Source organism: Carassius gibelio, chromosome A24 (assembly GCF_023724105.1).
Source record: "Carassius gibelio isolate Cgi1373 ecotype wild population from Czech Republic chromosome A24, carGib1.2-hapl.c, whole genome shotgun sequence".
In the NCBI taxonomy this organism is placed as follows: Eukaryota; Metazoa; Chordata; class Actinopteri; order Cypriniformes; family Cyprinidae; genus Carassius; species Carassius gibelio.
This window is the reverse complement of record NC_068394.1, coordinates 10,316,475-10,338,765: the sequence shown is the minus strand read 5'-3', so window position 1 is coordinate 10,338,765 and position 22,291 is coordinate 10,316,475. Positions and strand designations below refer to the sequence as shown.

The window sequence follows — 22,291 nt, the reverse complement described above, 5'->3', positions numbered from 1 at the left end:
GAGAGAGAGAGAGAGAGAGATTGCAAAGATGCAGTTGAATACTATACAGCATCCAAGATTAGTGTGCCTCAAATCATAGTTTTTTGACTGCTTTATTATGGTTGATTATGATTCCAATGTCACCAAAATCCCCCCAAAAATGCTTCTCACTGGGGAACTGGACCTCATATTGTAAACTGTAAACTAGGGCTGCACGATGTGTCGTTTAAGCATCGATATCACGATGTACGAATCCACGATAGTCACATCGCAGGATGTGCGATGTAGGCTGTCGTAGTTGATCTGTTATTCATTAACTGTACGGGCCAGCTGCTCCCCAGCCCCTGACGAATGTGATTCGCGGATTAATTGCACAGCTTAACCATCATAGAGTGAAAGTTTTGACAGGGCAGAGAGAGAGAGAGAGAGAGAGAGAGAGAGAGAGAGAGAGAGCACCGGCCGCACGCTGACCGTCTTCAAACAACATGAGCGCTGTCTTGCCCTCTCTCCCTCGCGCATATTAATCAATTGACACAATGGTGTCGATGTTTAAATCATTTCAAATGAGAATGGAAGTGTGCTCACCCCATTTTTGTTTGTAAGAAAAAAATGTGATTAGATTTCATATCGCAATATATATCGCAGAAAAATAAAATATCGCAATGTAATTTTTTCCCAATATCGTGCAGCCCCTACTGTAAACTAAACAGTGAATTTATTAAACAGCTAACAGGTCGTGCCTAACAACAGCCCTTAGCTGTTATAAATTAACTGTAAGCCACGGCTTCTTGGGGATTATTGCTTTTATAAAACAGTGTTTACATATACGTACATAGTAAGGTTTCCCAGAATAAAAGAGAGCAAATAAAGTGTAATGATATAAATAAAAACAGTATTCTTCCACCAAACAATCTAGCTACTCAAAAACAGTTGTGGTTTCAACAAAGCTGTTACCGAGCAACACACTGACGTAAACAAAAGCGAAAAACAAAAGTGTTTGTAGTGTAATTTACAACAGCTTCAAACCCAGCTCAACCAATCAGAATCAAGGACTGGAACTATCCGTTTTATAAAATGAAATTATCATTATTAATTTATAACAAAACTCTGTTACGTTGATTTTGACTATGAGAGTCTGATTCAAACAGCTAACTTACAGCTAACTAAACACTGAGCTGTTTCATGAATCTGACTCATTAAAAAGAGCCCTTTAAAAAGAGCAATTTATTTCACAATTAATATTCATTATAAATTTGCAACTCATATTTTAGCACATATCATCCATCTAGCTAATTGTGCAGAAAAAACAAAACAGACAACACAAAAATGCAGTTTACTAACATACTCTTGAAAATGCTGTTCTTTTTAATGAATCAAATGAATAATTTGGCAAATCTAAATATCGATTTAATTGGTCATTATGAAAACCAAGTGTCCCAAACTACTACCTTACTCAGTCAAATGTCTTTGAATGATTCACTGACTGAATGAGTCCAATTCAATCTGCTAGCTCACAAACAAGGCTGTTTAATTAATCTTTTAGACTGACTCACTAATCCCAAATCAAGAGAGTCATTTATTCACAGCTCATAATGACTAGATTTTTGCAGCTCATATTTTTGATATATCACCCATCCAAGCGATTTGCACGCAAAAACCAACAGGCAACACATAAACAAGAACTTGCAAACTAACTCATAAAAATGTGGTGTTCTTTTCAATGAATCAAATGAACTGCTTGCCAAATCTAACACCGAAACCTAAATACAATAGGAAAAACAGACCCAAATCTCTACCTAACTCAAAAGTACACACTACATTTCCCCACTGGTGGATGTCTACTAAAGAGGATACAGCTGTGTTGGGCTGCTGTGGCTATGAATTAGCTGGCCGAGTCCGCTACAGTATAATACAGCTATTTCCATTGGCTCGGCTCTCTTCACTTCACTTCTCCTTCAGTGGATCTCATTAATCTGTCTGTGGAGGGATTAGCCAGCTCAGATTTTCAATTGACATAAACTGAGCTGTAGCCAGGCTACGAAGGAAAAGACTAGAGCTCCGCTGGGTCCAGAGTAGTGCTGGGCGGTATACTGGTTCACACCGAAAACCGGTGTATATTTTCGTTACGATATTACTTTTTAATATACCGCCATACCGATGTTTTTAATTACTCAACGTTCGTAATGAACGTTATGCTGCGCCGCGGCCACGCGACACTGTTTCAGACAGACCCTTTACAATGTTGCACTTCTAAGCAGCGACTGCGAGGCACGGTGAGGGTAAACACAGTAGTGCTCTGGTGTTACGTTACAACGCCTGTTTCACACATACTCCGTCTGCAGTGCGTATTGCATATTTTTTTTACGCACCCATGTTAACAGATTCTAGCGTTCATACTGTACGAGGTTGTGGCTTGCGACCGTTTACGTACCGAGTCTATTTTTGCTGTGCTGCAGGCTCTGAATTAAATTGAAAGTGCATTGTTTGCGGGAATTTAAAAAAAAATTTTGCTGCTTGCTTGAGCAGCTTATTATACAAACCTAGAAGTAAAATGCATGAATAATGTGTTGTTTACATTTATTGAGTTTAAAGCAATGTCTATAACTATGAAAGATTGTTACTGTTCTGTGATAAAAGACTCACAATGCGAAGAAAAAAATTATATATATATATATATATATATATATATATATATATATATATATATATATATATATATATATATATATATATATATATATATATTAGGGATGCACGATAATATCGGCACAACATCGGTATCGGCCGATAAAAGCTTAAAATGACCATTATCGGTATCGGCCGATATGAATATTTCTGCCGATGAGCCAAACCGATATTCTCCAAGTGAAATAATTGACCTGTTTTTCAGATGTGAATGTCTGTCTACATTTGTAAAATAATAAATTTATGGTATAATCAGTACAGAAGACATACATGGATTTCTCTTCAGTAAAATTAAAGTTTAAATATATCAGTATATATTTGTATATATATCGATATCGGTATCGGCATCGGCCAAAATTATTTAGAAAATATCGGCATATCGATATCGGCCAAAATCCAATATCGTGCATCCCTAATATATATATATATATATATATATATATAAAACACTGGTTCAGAGATTACCTCACACATCTTTTTCACAGGTTCTCTCTTGGCCCTAACCAAACCCTCCAGAGGATTATTTTTTTCCATAAAGTTAAACCAAGTCACTAATCAGGCAGAGCACAAACAGAACTTTAAGCACAGTGCAACGACAAGACATCTCTGGAAGTAAGAAGAATCAGCTAGTGTCATTTTACAAAATTCAATGGAAGTTAATATCTATTGAGAGCATGTGTGGTTTCCCAGAAAATACTTTGTTTGTAAAAACCATAATGCATTTACAAAGGAAAACTGAGACATGAGAAAAGCTGAATTTTCCAGCTCATACTTGTGCGTTTCATCTATATGTTACATGGCTTTGCATGGTTATGAATAGCTCTAAGTCTTTTAGTGTGTATTGTAAAGTTTATTTCCACTAAGTGCATTTGTATCCATGTTTAAAACAAACTGAAAATTCCAGTGAAGCTCAATATTTTTTTTTTTTCTGTGGTTATCGATATTATATGAAATATGCAGTTGATGATAGAGACTGAACCCAGAACATTCCTGATATATATCATAAAACCACAAAATAGATGTTTTCTAAATCTTAAATGTCCAAATAAATCAATCAAATGCTGAATGTCATTGTGACATTGTATAAATCGAACAGATGTGTGCAGAATGAGAATGCAAAAGCTTAGGGGTTCAGTTTTGTTTTTTTAATTTTTTTTTCTAAATTAATATTTTTTATTGAGCAAAGACTCATTAAACCATTCAAAAGGGACAGTAAAGACATTAAAATTATATAGGCCTTCTTTCATACATGATTTACGTTCTATTCATAAAAGAATGCATGTAAATGTACCTATTTATTAATAGCACACTTTCGAAATATAATTATATTTGAATATTATTTAAAATATGAATAATAATACAATTACAGCTATTATAGTGTGTGTATGTGTGCATAAAATACATTTTAATATTTAATATTAACATTATTTTTAAAAACCCATAATGACCAGAGCTGTCTAATTCATGAAAACATGACTCTTAATGAAAATACAAGACAAAGAGAAAAGATAATTGATTTGAATCCGTCAGGTCGGTTTACTGAACTAACATTTGAATCATTATGTTTCTGTGACAATGTGTAGATTACAGATTTGGATTCACAAAGAGTTTTGCTGTGATCAATGGTGTTTTAATTAAAAACTGAGACTAAAAATAGAACTATCGTTTGGAAGGAGCGCACCTTCACTTCAAAACAGAAATCTGTAAGCAACAAAGAGAAGAAACACCAAAAGACACAGATATGGATGTGAAAGTGAGATGGATGGGGTGAAACAAGTGAGCTGTGAGTTAATGGATGTAGAGGGTGAATGAATGCTGTTCCTAGGAGGCTTCTAAAAAGAAGGACTGAGGCAGGACCTCAGAACGGGCCGCAGAAAGCCATGAGCACAGAACGCCTCATTCCTGTGTCCTAGTCACACAGCAAGGTCTCCGAGTACATTAACAACACCGGCACTGAACACACACTCACAAATCACAATGAGGGTAAGGCAGCAGCCAAAACACAAAGAGATTGCGTGGGGTTACTCTCTGGAAATGTCAGCACTGCATTACAAACACTGAACCTGACAACCATAAAGGGGATTTTGAAATACACGTTCAATATCTCGACAGCTGAGGTGTGGCATAAGATATCGACTTACCTTAATTTCTCCGATTCCTCCTTGATTTCCTCTGTAAAAGAAAAAGAAAACTGTCACATGAGGGGTAAAAACTAAATAATGTTTACCATCTACTGCTACTGAGTAATTACATGGCATAATGCTAAATTTATGTTTTCCTAAACATAATAATAAAATTAAAATATTAGAAGAAATAAAAACTATATTAGAATATTTATATAGTTGTATAAAAAAAATGCATTATTTTTCTCAAAATATTATAATGTCGTTATTTTAGGACTAGTGTTGTAACGGTACCAAAATTTCAGCATTCGGTACCGATTTCAGTGAAAATCCACGGTTCTCAGTACAAATTTCAGTACCAAAGCAAAACACAAAAATATGCTAGTAAAAAAATAAAATAAAAAACACACACACACTTTTTAATCACTAACAATAAAACCAAAGCCATTCTTTATACTTATTTACAATTTTGTTTAAAGTTTTTCTACAAGTGATATAAATATGAAAAACAGGAAACAAGTTTCACCCAAATGGTAAATGGTAAATATGGGGATTTGCTATTAAAATTAAAACATGGAAAAAATATTGTGTGATTTATTTCTTTAAAAAATAGCAAAAGTAGTAGCAGTATCACATACATTTTACTAAATAATAGTAATATTTCTAGCACAATGCCTTTATGTAAAAAATAACTTTTATTTTTCACCCCTCAGCGCACACATTGGCAATATAATCGCCAGTGGCTAGTAAAATTTTTAGTTTACTCGCCAGACTGAAATACTATTTTACACACACACACACACACACACACACACACACACACACACACACACACACACACACACACACATGATTCCATTCAGCTTATCTTTGTAAAATGGCACAGCTTTTTAAATCTTAACTTCTTAATCAGTCAGTCAAGCATTATATTATGGTATTTGGTAGAACTTTAGTGATTAACTAAAACTTGATAACCATGTATGAATGCATATTTGTCATTTTGGGTTTCTGTAAAAAAAAAAAAAAAAAAAAAAACTGTTTGGCAAATACAGATGCGCTCAGCATCCATTGAGATGAACTGAAAAGTACAGATCGCTTGATGGAGGGAGAACTCTGAAGTGCTCAGTCAGTGTTCAGCAAGTGAAAATTTGCTAATCGTGTAATAGCCTTGAACACACACACTAGCGAGTAAAATCTAAGAATATTAGCCAATGGCTAACAATAGACATAATTTAGTCGCCCAGTGTAAAATTTAGTCGCATATGCGAGTGATTTACTCGCAATGTAGAGGGTTGTTTTGACGGGTTGCTGTGAATACCTTTAAATTGACACTGGTTTTACTCAAATGAAACGGTAAAATGCTTGTGAAGTGACTCAGTCAACAGTTCTGGTGATGTTGTGCATGTATTTATGTCCTCATTGAGACAGCAGATGCTGAAATTACTGCAAGCGTCACGTGCTTCAGTCTATGTAGTAAACAAACCATTCATAAATTCATTCACACAGAGACGCGCAGAACATGCAGGATTAAGATTTCAACCAACTTTTGCGACTTAACATTTACTGATACTGGTCCATATGGAGATTCGATTTGACAAATTCCGTGACCGTCCATATTAAAATGTAAGTTTAATTTTCATGACTGAATCTTGAGATTCCGCGTTTTCTGCTTTTCGGAAATCATAGCGCTGTATGTGTCAAGAACCGGGTTGATCGGGTACTCGGGTACCACCGGTATTTAAAAAAACCTGGTACCGTGACATTTTCATTTTTTTAGTACCGACTTGGAAGTAGCAGATCTTTTGACAACACTATTTAGGACGGACATTCCTTTAATTAAAATGTATATAATTATTATTTATTATGTAATTTATCTATATCTTTTTTTTTGTTTTATATTCATTTATATGTATAATGTATTAGAAGTATATATTAAATATATATTGTTTAATTTAATAAATAAGTGCAAAGTCCTCACTGAAAAAAAAGAAAAGGAAAAAGAATATACTCCAGATGGAATATATGTACTGATATATATCTAAAACATACATATGCAGCAACTCAAAAAACAATGCCTAGCATTGACTATGATACTGTTCAATCATCAAATCAAATAAATAAATAATCATAAATGTACATGCACTTTCTAGACTAAAGAGAATAAAAAGGCAATTGCTTCTTTTTACTGTAAGCCTCTACTATTCCACACTATTACTGGTAGTTAAATGCTAACTTAAATCAGCAAAAATACTTGATAATCTAAAAAGGGCTCAATGACACCAATCACACAGAAAGTTAACTATGTGCACCATTTTGTCGAGAGCTATTTTCATTGCTAACACTAAAGAATTTAATTACACATGGACCCTTTAACACCTTCTCCTCTGAAACCAGTCATTAACCGCATCAGAAATGCATTTAGTTTTAAAAAAAATCTACTAACGAGAAGCCCAGAGTCAGAGGTACATGCTGCAAGCTTCTGAAAGCATCTACATGACATAAATTAGACTTTAAATCAGCTTTAACGCCTGGATTCATTAGCATACAAGCACTCTGCACCGACTTGCGTAGGTCACGCCGTTACTAACAGGTCAGGATATCTGAATACTTCAATCTGTGCTGCTGTTTTGAAAGTAGTTTGGACTGAATAAGTTTATTCTGAACAAGAGCCTCTGGTCTCAGCGAGCAGCTGCAGTCATGAATGGCTAAGTGCTCGGCACGGGAACAATGTAATGCTGTAGAAAGAGCACTCTCTTTCTTTCTCTCGGCAGTAAACAATGACGAGTACAGCAGCATAATGACATCTACACGCTCTGTTGACAGACAGCCCACCAACACACTAAACTCAACCTGAACTCGGACAGAACACTGAGCACTGGTGTCTGTTTACCATCACATTGTTTTCTATCAATCTGAAAGTGTTTCAAAAATTATTTGGGATATGGTTGGTAGGGGTGCACCGATCAAGATCGGCCGATCGTTTTGCGCATCTCGTCAGTAAAGCCGGTTCTCTAATCAGCGGTTAATTCCATCAGGTGCGTGATTTCACATAGAGCAGCTGTTACTACAAAGAGCCATTGTTAACTGAGAGGCTGCGCAAATCCACGTTCATCATCAGCATTTATTTGCGCAACTAGTCAGTTAACAACGGCTCTGTGTAGTAACAGCGGCTCTATGTGAAATCACGCACCTGAGGGAATTTACCGCTGATTAGAGAACCGGCTTTACTGACGAGATGCGCGTTAACGATCGGCCGATCTCGATCGGTGCACCCCTAATGGTTGGGACCATACTGCAAAACTGTTATAAGCAATAATTAGTATCTTTTTAATTAGAAATAGTGGTCTAACAGCTAGCTAACAGCACAAATTTTTCTTCTAAATTAACACACTAGTTTCTTTGGCAGGTTTCAAATAGACATGGGTCTAGAGCTGAAGATCCCAAAAGGTAATCGCCAGAGGCAAGCCTCCGTTTCCCATACTCCGCATAAATTTTCGCATCTTTCTCGCACTAATTGAAATACATCACATGACTACTCATTTACCTCGCAAACCGGAGCGAGAAAGATGCGAAAATGTATGCCGAGTAGGTGAAACGAAGGCTTGCCTCTGGCGACCACATTTTGGTTGCACCAGCAACTAAAGCAAAGTCTGAGGTGTGGAAAGGTTTTGACCATGTTTATAATGAGAATAATGACACACCATCAGTGAGCGCAGGAACGCGCTGAAGCCATCTACAGTGGATTCAATCATTTCCCCGCAGAAAAAAACATGAAGGCCTAGCCTAATCTTGGTGAGTAAAGGTTTTTCAAATGAAACACGCTATATGTGTTATATCTTGTATATTGGCCAGTGATGAACTCTGTTGTCCTGCATAAACCTGCATAAATACTTGGTTTATGGTGTAGTTTAGGTCTCTGACTAATGGGGGAATAATGGACAATTATGATTTTTGCCATAATTGTGCAGCCCTTATTGGTTCACTGCTTTCTCTGAAGTTTAGAAAAGTAAGTGCATTTAATGGAACTAATGCAATAAATTGAGAGGATACATTTAGACCAAGGGTATTTTCAATACTGAAATCTCAGGTAACACAATACTTGTTGTGGCTCTCTGGGAAATTACCATGTTGCTATGTTTTCTGTTTTACCAGGGACAGTCTACCATTAAAACTGATTAAACCGATCTTCATCCTGCACTGCGGTGAACCCTCTGACTACAGCTTCTTTTGTTGAATCAAACTAGCCATTATGGAAGCCTGTTTCCGCCACTAAATAAAAAAGTAAACATTGCACCATTGTAATTGTGGCTTTTCCTCAGAATTGTGATATAAACTTGCAATTCTGACTTTTTTCCTCATAATTGTGTGATATAATGTTCATATCTCACAATTCTGACTTTATAATCGCAATTCAGGGGGAAAAAAGTCAGAATTGTGATAGAATTACCTTGTTTAATTATTTTATTTAGTGGCGGAAACGATACATCGTCTTTGACGGTTGACCACTACTTGCTACCAAGCCTGCTTCTTAGCCGCCTTTTTTTCATTGAGCTACGAATGTCTTGTAGGTCTTAAACATCTACTGAGTAGCCCAAAATACAGTCTTACTGTATGCCATACCAGTGCACAGTTGGCACCATTATAATTTTGAAACATAGCCAGCGCCCACAATTTCTGAGTAAACAGTTGGGACAACATATGACACCACATAAATACGTTTCTTTCAGTTAGCATCAGCTTTAAATGACTGATGTGAAATCTGACTGTGCCTCACAACAACCACAATCTCAAGTGTGATAGATAAATAGATAAATAAACCTTCCGTTGACTCACACATACATTTCCACAGCGGGGGTCTTGATGATCTCAATTCAGTTAATGTATAAAAATCCTTAAAATGGGGTGGCAAGACTTGTTTCAATTGAAATGATCTACATAATGCAAGTGTGTGCAGTGAATGAAGGGCACAGTGCTAGCGGTCCACTCTGAATTCGCATTTTAGGAGGTGATTGTGTCCCCTCTCAACTTTAGCAGGGCCTCCAGACCTTCTGTGAAACCCTGGACTGGGACACATGGCATTCCACATAGCCATGGGAAAACAGATTCAAGCAGTCCTGCTCTACTCAGCTGCCAGTGAATGAGGTAATATGAAAGAGAAAATAGGATCCTACTAGATATATTTATTTTCTATTTATAGGGATATGCAAAACTAAATATCATAATTAACTACAATACACAAAACACATCGACCAAAGATGTCTGGATGTGTATATGGGGCCATTCAAACATTGTACTATAATGCTAAAAACTTGAAATGGCTCAAGCAGTGGTGTTTTAAAGGGGATGTAAGACACATATTTACCAAATCAAAGAAACAAACTTATTTTCATGGGGATATATTCAGGTGTAAAACATCTATGAGAAGCAGTTACTCATAAACCCATAAGCAGTATGAATTATGTATTAGCTCTGGAAGTGTTGCGATGCTGATGTCGAGCCGGCTCGAGATAATTGTGCTCCAAGGACAAGCGCCGACAGAGGTCAAACTATGACGCCACTATCATCGAAACGGAGTCGTGATTCACACCAATCAAAGCAATGACACTAGCATAATTAATGTAAACCAAATCTGCAACACAATAATAGATTGTGTTTATTCACTCTCTGGGTGATCTTACAGAGTGATTGCATAATTGGATAACTGAATGTACGATTATAACCTCCTGGGAGAAAAATCATTAGTAATGACAATGGTTTGAAATTTTAACCAAATAAATGATCAATAAAACACTAAAACTGTAAATAAAAATGAAGTTAGTCATTGCAACATTATAATGCTGCAAAGTAGGGCTGGGCAATACATCGCATGCGATGATCATGCAAATCTCATCAGTAAAGCCGGTTCCCCGTTGTAAGATTTGATGAAGATAACATTTAACAGTGTTATTAAATTAATATTATTTTTTACAATTTAACTTTAAGTGAACATTAGAGTATGCTAAAGGTAATCAATGTAAAATTACAAAAAAAAAGTGAGCATGAACAATTAAAGATCCAGATAATGGATACAAATAAATAAAGATTTAAGAAATTAAGCTAATAGCGGTTATGGTACCAATCTGTGTAATTTTGCATTGTTTGTTTACTACTATAGTATTTATTATTTTGAATTAGCTTTTTTTAATATTTGTTTATTATCTCAATTTTAGTCATTTAAAATAGGTTTTAATAATTTGATGTGCTTGTCATTTTTCTTTGTTTTTTTTTTCAACTACAGAAAAAAAATAACACGAGTACCAATATATCATTCATGCCATGTATATGAAAAGGACTGGCGTCACCTTTATTGATAGTTTAATCCATAGATTACAGGAAAAAACTTGGAGTGACAGAACTATAAAACGACTGGAATCAAATTGACATTTCCAACTTGTGCATAAAGTCTAAACTTGCGAAGACTTGTGTTTCAACCACTGGGCAACACGTCCAACATTAAAGAAAGTCTTCAACAGACAACAGAAACTGAGGGACTGACTACTTGGTCCGGAATGTTGGGTCTGCATGGGATTTCATAAATGCTAAACACATTTTCGTCAAAGATTTCCACGCTCTACCTGAAAATATATCAGGAGGTGTCAGTCGCAATTCTAATGAAGCAGAAATAGCTTTACTTTCACTCATGGTGTACACGGTGGGCCTAGAGCATGCCGTGACGTGTCGTGTACAGAAACACCATGGGGCGTTTCACTCGGCAGGACAGCAGAAAGCCCAGACTGTTGACAGTCTCTCTCCTTCATACAGGCAATAAACGCAAAGGAAAGTGCATGTAATTGCATATTCCTATTTCGCTCTGGATCTCGATTGCAAAAGTCAAATATATATATATATATATATATATATATATATATATATATATATATATATATATATATATATATATACACGCTTTCTTATTGGTACCCTGCTTTGGTGCTTTAGACAACAGCATGGTGGGATCGAGTCGACTGCTCTGAGACACCTTCACCTAGGCAAACAACTCACAGAGCTAATTTAGTCTCAAGTTGCCGGTTTGTTCCATCAATTAAGCAAAAAGCGGATGGTGGCATATTTTGCAGTACACACATGCTGCCACTCCAAATGCTGGGGAAAGATAAACAGTAGGGTCCTTTGGGAGTTCTTCAGTATACCATGTGATCAACACCAAGGCAACATGCACACACTAATGCAACGACTGCAGACAGAAGCCGTTTACATTGCCAAAGGGTGTGCGAATGGACTCTAAGTAGACGCTGTAAGGAGGGGTCTTATTAGGGTGTTCTTTGCCTCCTCCTTCCTTCATTCTCATGTGGAATTGCTCCGCAACTCTCAAGACAAGACATGGATACATCTATGCAAAGCTTCTTTCCCGAGACAACAACATCCAAGTCCTTCGAGCCCATGGAAAACTCTGATCTACACCCCACTTGATCTCCTCCAGTCAAAGGGCAGGGTGGATTTCACACATTCCCAGATCCAGCACTGAAAGACAGAGGTGGGACAGGGCTGATCCTTACTCGGTTTTTGTGCTTGATCTTAGGAGATTTGAGGAAAAAGTCGGTGATAAATCTGCTAAAAAGAGGTGACATTTACCAAAACTATTAGTGCTTCCCAACAAATCCTAATCTCAATGGTGACTAGTGTTACCTGAAATTGGTGGTATGTTCTTTCCTCCTCTCCTACAGATTATTTACCATCTGAACTACCATCTACCATCATCAAAACACATTCACGCACATTCACACCGCGTTGTCACACTCGACAACCAGAGAAACTATGTAAATGAACTCCTCCTGCCTTACAAACCTAGTATTTTCAAGAATGAATAAATCCGGCAGACAAGTTTAGGAATCGGAAGGCATTAGTTCTTTCGGGTAGGTTTGACTTTTTTGTTGCAGAACTAACAGCATGGGAAAATATAAGGCTGTTTTGTTTGAATATATAAAATATGAAAATATTACAGGGTTTGTTCACACAAAAATGAAAATTCTGTCATTAATTACTCACCCTTGTGTCATTCCAAAACCGAAAGACCTTCATTAATCTCCAGAACACAAATTCAAATAATTTTTTTTCTGAAATCCGAGTTTCCTGCCCCTCCAAAGACAGCAATGGAACTACTGTACCACGTTTAAGGTCCAGAAAGGTAGCAAGGACATCGTTAAAATAGTCCATGTGCCATCAGTGGTCCAACCTTCATTTTATGAAGCTAAGAGAATTCTTTTTGTGCACAAAGAAAACAAACATAATGACTTTTTTCAACAATTTCATCTCTTCTGTGTCAGTCTTTTACGCGAAGGTTGAAGATGAATGAAGTTCTTACATTTTTAGGAGGACATAAGGGTGAGTAATTAATGACAGAAATTACATTTTTGGGTGAACCATCTCTTTAAGCAGCAAAACTGTGATTGTTTTCATTATTTATTAAGATTAGAAATGTTTCTTGAGCACCAAATCAGCATATCAGAATGATTTCTGAAGGATCATGTGAGACTGAAGAACGGAGTAATGAAAATTCAGCTTTGCCATCACAAGAAGTAAATAACATTTTTAAAAAGTATGGAAATATAAAACATGCATTTAAAAAAAAAAAAAATGTATGGAAATATAAAACATGCATTTAAAAAAAAAAAAAATGTATCTCTCTTTCCACCAATGTGAACGGTAGTGTATTACAAAATATCTTTTTGGCCAATTATTAGATGAGGCTTTATGTGAACTCAACCATGTGGACAAACTTGTTTTTGTTTAGTGATTGCGCACTTTAAAGTATGATCTGAATCAAAATTGGGCCAGGTAACAAGTCTGAAGCATTTCTCACCTGGGCTGTTCTCCACCTTTCAGTAAAGGTGCAATTGTTAACCATAAAAGGTGATATACAGAAGCTGACTGAAATACATGACAAACATTTATATAGAGCATACACATTTATTTCATATAGATTTACATATCATGTTTTCTCTAGTATGTCTAGTATCTCCAGCATGGGACTGCCTGCTTCAAATGCATTGCCATTTATGTCCGCATACTTGAATAGAACATTCTAGGCAAGCCAAAACAAGAGATGCTACGGTTTAAAAAAGGGACGTCTGTTAACTTTCATCCTTCTCTACTTGGAAAAGACCAGCTGTTAATAGAGACCATACAATGTTTTATTTGGCCCTTGGTTTCTTGATACTGTCATGGAGGCATTCTGCCTATGGAATGTAAACAACATAAGAGCCAAATTTGCATAATGTATCTATTTAGCCCACAGTTGAAGTATCAAGTATCCGCCCACCAAATAGAGACAAACCATTTCTCACACACAAACAAAAACGCTTCCAAAAAGCAGAACCCCAGTGGAAGGGGAGGCAGTGTGCTCTTTTCATCCACAGAGATAAACACCCGGCTCAGGTCTTCTGTGCTTGAGGAGGAAGCATTGGACCATTGACAACTGCATTGTGTAGGAAAAAAAAAGAGATATTATCTAGCTGTAATTAAATTTAGGCCCTGCACAGGAAATGCTGAGGGTGGTTGTCCGAACAACGCAACATGTGGGGTGTGAGGGAGGCCCTGGCCCTGGACCACAAGTGCATGTGTGTGTAACCACATGGATTTCCTCCATTGGTTCGCCAGCCATGGCAAACTTAACATGAGAAACTATACTCATACCAATACTATAAACATGCCAAAATAGAGCATTCATTTCAATGGCATTTTAGTCTATCTGTCATAAAAGTCAACAACATCAAAAACTCAATTCATCAAAATGACCAAAATGCACATCTTCACTCTAGAGAGCTATCAAGCAAGCTTACCATATCTTCCGGACTATAAGTCGCACTTTTTTTTCATAGTTTGGCTGGTCCTGCGACTTATAGTCAGGTGCGACTTATTTATCAAAATTAATTTGACATGAACCGAGAGAAATTAACTAAGAGACATGAACCAAGAGCAAACATTACCGTCTACAGCCGAGAGAGGGCGCTCTATGCTGCTCAGTGCTCGTGTAGTCTACCACTGTAAACATAAGGGGGTCGCACACCGAACGAGAAGCGCAGCGCCGCGTCGCATCGCGCCACGTCTTTAAAATTCAAACACATTATTCTCTATGATTGTACACACACCGGCGGCGCCATTCAGCGTCTGTCCACGGCGCCCAGCTACGACTCAATTTCTGCCGCGCCACAGAGCGTCATCTGCATAGTTTTATATTAAAAAAAACATCATATTTGTTTCAAATCGTTGTTCATACATTACACCAAGATACCACTGCTGCAAAATACTACTTATATTAGTTGTAAAGCTTAATTAAAACTTAAACATATATAATTAAATGTATAATAAACATAGTGCTTTTAATATTTTATTTTTCTCTTGAGACATTTTTACATACGTGAAATATTAAAGTATTGGCCTGTGTAACATTTGCCGGTAATGTTTTCTATTGGTTATTGGTTCTAAATGAATGCGACTTATAGTCCAGTGCGACTTATATATGTTTTTTTCCTCATCATGACGTATTTTTGGACTGATGCGACTTATACTCAGGTGTGACTTATAATCCGAAAAATACGGTAGTCTCAGCCTACTATAAACCTAAAGTGTCCATAAACTACTCCTCTAGCATTTCTAACCCAATCAATGTAAATGCTGTGTGATCTCATAAGACCATTTCACACTGCATGTTGGACCTGGAAAATTGCCAGAACATTGATGGGTCGCCTTCTGCATGAACGCAAACACGTACCAGGATTGATCCCGGGTTGGGGACCTGGTAACATTGCCGGGTTCAGTCCCGGAACAAGCTCTGTGTGAACAAAAGCCAGAACTAATGCTGTAAAGGATGTGTCGTAGTGATGATGCATGTTATCGCGCAACTATTTTACCAGGTGTTTTGAAGGCAGATCAATGTTCTTGACAAAAAAATAAATGTGCAAACTGTAATGAAGCAGAGATCGGGTAGTACCTCACTTTCCACGCTGATGCTGAGATCGTTCGCCAGCTTAAGTGAAAGTTAACGTGCCTAGCGTTTTCGACTCGTATAGTACACATCACATCCTGATGTCACGTGTCTTTACGGGACCTTTACAGGTTGTGTGTGAACGCATGGACATATTCCGGGTAATCACTGGCAGTGTGAAAGGGGCAAAATCTAGTGACCCGGGAACAATTACCGGGACACATTACCCGTGTATTTTTCGGAATTGCAGTGTGAAAGGGGCTATAAACACACTACAGGACTCAAAAATAGGGGTGTCAAATGGTATGGACTCTGGTTAGCTTGTGGCAGGACTATGATTAATTCAGCACCTGTCAGAGGCCGAATGAGCTAGTGCTACTGAAAGATGATGCATTATTTACAAAGGCCAGTAATGAAACAAAGTGTCTGGTTAGAGAGATAAGCTATGATGGACTTTCATCCAAAAACATGATCTTTTATATTAAACCACCAATTTCGTTCTACTTCACTGTACAGTAAGAAAACAATCTGCGGAAAAACAGAAATATTTTCTGCAAGGACATTTTCATTAGGACATTAAGCTTACAGATATTTGCTAAACACAACACCATGCAATGCGTAATTTTGGTAAAACACCTCTGAAAAATAATAATACCAATTACCGCACTAAAAAGTTCAAAAAGTAACAGAGAAAACTATTTTCCATTAATTATTTGCCTAGTGAGTCTTATACTTCTACATTATGCCAACTGGAAAAACGAAAAGCTGTGATATTTGTTAGTTAACTTTCTTCTGGGATCTGAACTTCACTTTAAACTTCTTCCTTGTTTTGGGCCATTAAGAAACTTTTTATGATGAATAGAACAGGACTCGAAACTGCCTGAAGTGTTAGAAGGCATGAGTAATATACGATCAGTCTGAAAGCTAAATAATTCATGCGGAGACCTGATCTTATTGGTTACTCTCAGTTTCTTCACAGGTGTCTAGAAAACAGTGTGAGTACATTAATATTAATAGTCCAATGAATCACATTTAGCCTTTTGATGATTGTACAGGCTTGTGTAAACTTGTGTTTCTGTGAGATTTGGGCCATTTTACAAAGACATAACATGCACTGTTTTTGTTAACTACCTCTGACAGTGATAGCCCACGGAGTCAGGACCCAAAAGGAAGGATTTTTTTTAATATCTGTCTGTGACAGGTGAACTGGGAGTCTTGTTGTGTCACATGCAGTATCATTCAGTTTCTCTGAAGCAGTGACTGTCACAAAAACGAGATTTTGTTTTAATGAATACTGAAGAAAGAAATTGTACAGGAGGTTTCTAGTTATTCTTCACTAACCTGACCAGTGTTATTTTAGTAACACATACTATTATTTTTTTTTTATGGATTAGTCCACCCAAAAAGGAAAATTCTGTCATCATTTCCTCACCTTCATGCCATTCCAAACCTGCACGACCTTCTTCTGTGGAACAGTTTCCGTTCACACTGACTTCTACAGCATTGTTGATTTTCGTACTATCGAAATCAATGGGGCTATTACCAACATTCTTCAAAATATCTTCCTTTACGCTCCACAGCAGAAAGTAAGTCCTACAGGTTTGGAATGACATGAGGTTAAGTAAATGTTCACTTATGGGTGGCCTATCCTTTCAATACTTTGAATTAGTTTTTATATTTTCCAGTTTCAAATTAATTTAAGTAATAGAAATTTATTTTCTTTTTTTTTTTTACCTATGTCTACGTTGTTTCATTATATTTTATTTCAGTTGAAATCTTGCCAAAAAAAAAACAAACAACAAAAAAGTGTATGAACTTGTTTTACCTGCTCCATAAGTATTTATTGTGCTTAAGAGACAAGAAACCATCCTTTTTTCTGTGGTGTCATTAAGAAACCCTTCACATTCAGAAAAAAACAACAACGCTCACATCAGAAAAGGAAACATCCATGCATTTCATGAATTCTTTGGCATTCAAAGCAGACTTTTAAAGAGATAGTTCACCCCAAGATGAAAATGTATTATTTATTCATCCACACATTTCTAAAATGAGCCTTACTATTGTGGATCATAAAAGAAGATATTATTAGAAATATTTCAGCTTTTTTTCCTTTTTTTGGTCCATACAACAAAATTCAATGTTGGTAATTAATACTGTCTGGAATATCACCATTGTTCAGAATATCTTATGTTGTGTTTCCACAGAAGAAAGTCATACATGTTAGGAACAACATGAGCAAATGATGACAGAATTTTTTTAAAAAAAATTTTTTGTGAACTACCCCTTTAAGCCATCATATTTCTGTTAGAAACAGAAAAACGTATTTTCCCAAAGCATCCATTTACAGTATGCTTGCAGCATCTACAAAGAATATTTTCAAACTCCTTACTCTTATAGCCTTTTAGTGACCCTTTTTATCTGAGTTTCCCCAGCAATGTTTATATCTAAACTTCTTTTACAGAAATACCAATCATTTTCCAAGATATACACACTTACTTTCTCAATACATCGTCACAAGGGATGAGGAAATGCTAAAAAAAAACTGCAGATGAAACCAGAGTGCACATCTTCAAGCGAGGCGGGTAAACCTCTCTACTGTGACAAATGAACTGTGATTTGACAATTCCATCAGGATTTCTCTAAAGTTCACTAACAGATGCTGTCACATCTCGGTCAAAACCAAAATGCCAGTTGTAATCCTAAATATGCAAAAATGGACCATAAACCCGGTGCTGTTTAGCAGAGTAAGCTCTATATTTGTCGACCACATATGCCTTTTATAAGGGATATGAACATAAACAAACAAATGAACTGAGTTGGTTAACTAATCATATTCTTTAACCATTAACTAAACTTATTATCCACATGCCTATTGCACAATTTAGTAAAATGTGGTTGTATGCATCAGTCCTTTGTAATAAGAGTAAGCCTGTATCATCTTTTAAGTAGTCAGAGACCAGATTTGTGAGGATAAGGCCTGCAATAAGAACTCTGTCTTAGTGGTGTAAACACAACTCACTATATATATGATCAAAATTATTCACTAACCAGTACAGACAAAAAGGGTTGACAGTTGTTCCTATATTTGCCAAGCAGCATGAAATAGATTAAACTTTGTACCACTCCATTTGATTGCGGCTGTCCTTTAGCCTACATCTTCATATCTTCTTGGACGTGAATGTAATCACAGCCTACATTTCTCTAAATATGAAAGATGCTCCTATACTTGTTTCAAAGACATCAAAGTATCCCATTGCTAATAAAATCACACTCTGGGTCTAATGTTTTACTGACAAATCAAATGCTTCAGTGTAAAAATCATTGTTTGCAATGCAGTAAAGCAGGCTGAACCAACAACCCTGCATGTACAATGCACGGTGCATGTGATTCAAGCCAAGAGCCTGGAAGCCACTGCTTTCTTCCCCCTTTAATAATGTATTGTAATTCAACTTCCACCGTGCATGCATTATTGACCGCTGATAATGAGAAATGCATGACAGGGATAGAGACATTCACCTTATTCCAAACAAGCCCTTAGCTCAACCCCTATCACACTTCCGTTACGCCCATCGCAAACTAGGCTGATTCATTTTAGCAAATCGGTTCTTTTGATCAATTCGTTCAAATGAGCCGATTCACCAATTCGATTGAGTCATGACTAAAAAGTGTTCACAAGCGACCGTGCGCATTTTATCCGGTCTTTTTGTATCGTGAAATACATTTTTGTTCACAAAATGAAGATGTTTATTCCTTTTTTTGTCGAGTAAAATGTAAAGAAAATGCGTCAAATGTCAGTGATCCAAACGTTCTCCAATCGGTTCAGGTGAATCATTCAAAAGAGCCGTTTCAAATGAACAATTCAACGGTGCCTGTGACTGCGAGGTACAATGATTGCGCATCTTTTCTACACATTTTTATAAAGTTAAACCTCCGTGAGCATATACACTCGTCTTATTTGAAAACAGTTAATGATTTTTTGACAACACCAATGCAAAACAATCAGCTCCGCCTGCGTTTCTCTCCATCTTGCCCAGTCATTGTTGTTATCGGGAGGAAATAAGGATAGTGCAAACATTGTTTCCGCGAATTTAAACGATATGACATCTTAGTTTGCACGCTGTAGTGTCGTATAAAAAGCTTAGACTGTACGCAAAACTAAAATCTAATTGTTATTGTAATATGACAGGTGGGGTCTTTACATTTGATGACGGAAAAAAACATGGTCAGTGACACTCAAATTAATTCGAAGCAGCCACTTTGAATGCTCTTAAAGCATGATTCTCTCATTTAACATATAAAGTTTATTCTGTGCACAGTTCGTGTGATGAAGGGGCTTTTTTAAGCTCCTGTCAAAGAGGACAAACTCGCCCTGTCAGTTCCTGCTTTCATTTTACCTGTTTCCTCATTCGTACGTGCACTAAATATGATTTATTCAAGCCAAGCGCGCATGATTATCGATATTTCATGCTAAATTAACAGGTACAGGTTTAGATCGAGGCTTTTTTCAGGTGAAATGAGAATCACTTCCGCAATGCTGCTGGATTCATGCAGCTATTCTGAAGCTGCGGTTTCATTACCGGTAGAATTAAAGCCACGCATGCACATCTAAAACATCTAAAACACTGCGATCAACGCATCGAAATCATACTGACCTAGTGCCACCTCACAGGCTTTGCGCAGCTGCGAGTGATGAGCCTTTTTCACCTCCTTGTCGGCCAAGATCTTTTCCAAAGCTCGGGTTAAAAACATGTTTTTCGTCTTATTGCCTTCATACATGACTCGTTGCGACGGGGCGAGGAGAACCTGTCCCAGTGGAGGCTAGATCCGCGGTTTTTAGATATGACCGTATGTTTGAGTATTTTCTCCGGCGGACGATGCCCTCAATAGAGAAACATAAATAAAGCCAGAAGGTGGGGTAAATCCCTCAGTTTTCCATCAGCGACCTGCTGCCTGCGCCATGTTGGAAGGAAATGACGTCACGCACGTAAAAAACGGCCGCAGTGAGGAAGAGTGAGAAGTGAGAGAGTATAAATATACATAAATATAAAAAAAAAAAAAAAAAATGAAAAGATAATTTTTTTTATCTGTGCATTAAGAACAGCGGTGGTCAAATACATATCAGTATAACTCACTTCCTTGTGGTAGTTGTGGTTATACATATAGTCATAGATATTTGTGCTTATGTTGTCCAAAAGTTTGATAGCAATTTGTTAGCAATTTATGTACTGAATGTAATTTATATTGTTGAAGAAAACGTAATTTCTTCAATGATGTTTACATTTATAGCCTACTAATAATCAAAACTTTCTAAAAAAAAAAAAAAAATAGGACAATTTTGTGGAAATCAAATAATTTCCTTTTTTTTTAAACGGCTTAAATTATTAATAAGGATTTTATATGTATTTTTATGTTACCTAAATTCAGTTGTTGCAGCCATGATTCAGCTAGCTACTATTAAAGTCATTAGGACCTAAATATATTTAGCATTTACTAAAATGACATCTAAAATCGTGTGAAAACATTTTTTTTTAATCACATTTAATTTACTTATTTCCATGTTATTTATTGCTGTTTGCTGCAGTCCTTTGAATATCGGATTTCAACTTGAGACTCATTAACTATTAAGACTTATTATTTATGATTTTCACATGCAGGTTTTAAGGGAAATAAATGAGTCAACCCTGTCTGTAACGACAAACATGTTTCTCCATCAAGCAAAGCCACAGTTTGTTTTTGGCACTTCATGATGAGTAATTGTCAGGTTGTGTTCACAAGATGCCTGAAATGCTATTGCACTTCACAAAGAGAAGCTGAACTCAAATGCGGAGGATGAGTCAAGGCCACACGATTTCAAGCTGTCTATTCCCTCTAATTGTATATTTAGGTCATACAATGAATAAATGTTCTTAACCACTTATTGAAGGGGTCATTTAGACACTGGGTATAAATAGCCATGTAAAACAAGTTCTTAAGTTATTTTATAAATAATTATTTATCTATGAAAATTGAATTTTACATATTTTAATTTAAACTTTACATGTAAAAAATAATAGAGGACCAAATAAAATAACATTCATATTTTATGCAGTGGTCAAATCTGATTGGCCGAATATTGAGCATCATTGCATTGGCATTTAACGTTTTTGTATCAGACCAATTGTCTCTGCATTTTAGATTGTTGAGTAGACTCGGGAGATGATTCGCCTGGATCGTTTTTTATTTGCTTGTTTGTTTGAAAGTTGTACAGTTGTAGAGAAATTTTCTCTCACAACTGCAGTCAGAGCGTGGCCTGTGTAATTCCATCTGCAGCAAGGAGCGTTTTTATTTATATTATTTTATCGTATTTTCTTGCGTGTTTTTTTTTTTTTTTTTTTTTTTTTGTGGATTTATTTATTGTCGAGTGAAAACAGCAAAATCTCTGTTGCTCCTTCTGATTTTTTTTTGTACAAATATGTACAGTTTATTTGGGACCATTTTCTACAGGGGAGAAGAAAAATACATCCTGGATTTTATTTATATTTTT

The 22,291-nt window shown here is 36.5% G+C and overlaps 1 protein-coding gene across 3 annotated transcripts in view; it reads right to left on the bottom strand.

Annotated features, from left to right (window-relative positions):
• Positions 1–20,756, bottom strand: part of LOC127946208 (brefeldin A-inhibited guanine nucleotide-exchange protein 1) — a 54,309-nt gene extending 33,553 nt beyond the window's left edge. For 2 of the 3 annotated variants that reach the window (XM_052542612.1, XM_052542613.1), the window contains exons 1-2: positions 20,421–20,756; positions 4,806–4,836 (exon numbers count right to left, since the gene is read on the bottom strand). In XM_052542612.1, coding sequence (XP_052398572.1) covers positions 4,806–4,836; positions 20,421–20,544 — 155 coding nt within the window. In that variant the 5' untranslated portion in view covers positions 20,545–20,756. The remainder of the gene's footprint in view (positions 1–4,805; positions 4,837–20,420) is intronic. The other variant, XM_052542614.1, reaches the window with a different exon arrangement.
• Positions 20,757–22,291: the final 1,535 nt, after the last annotated feature.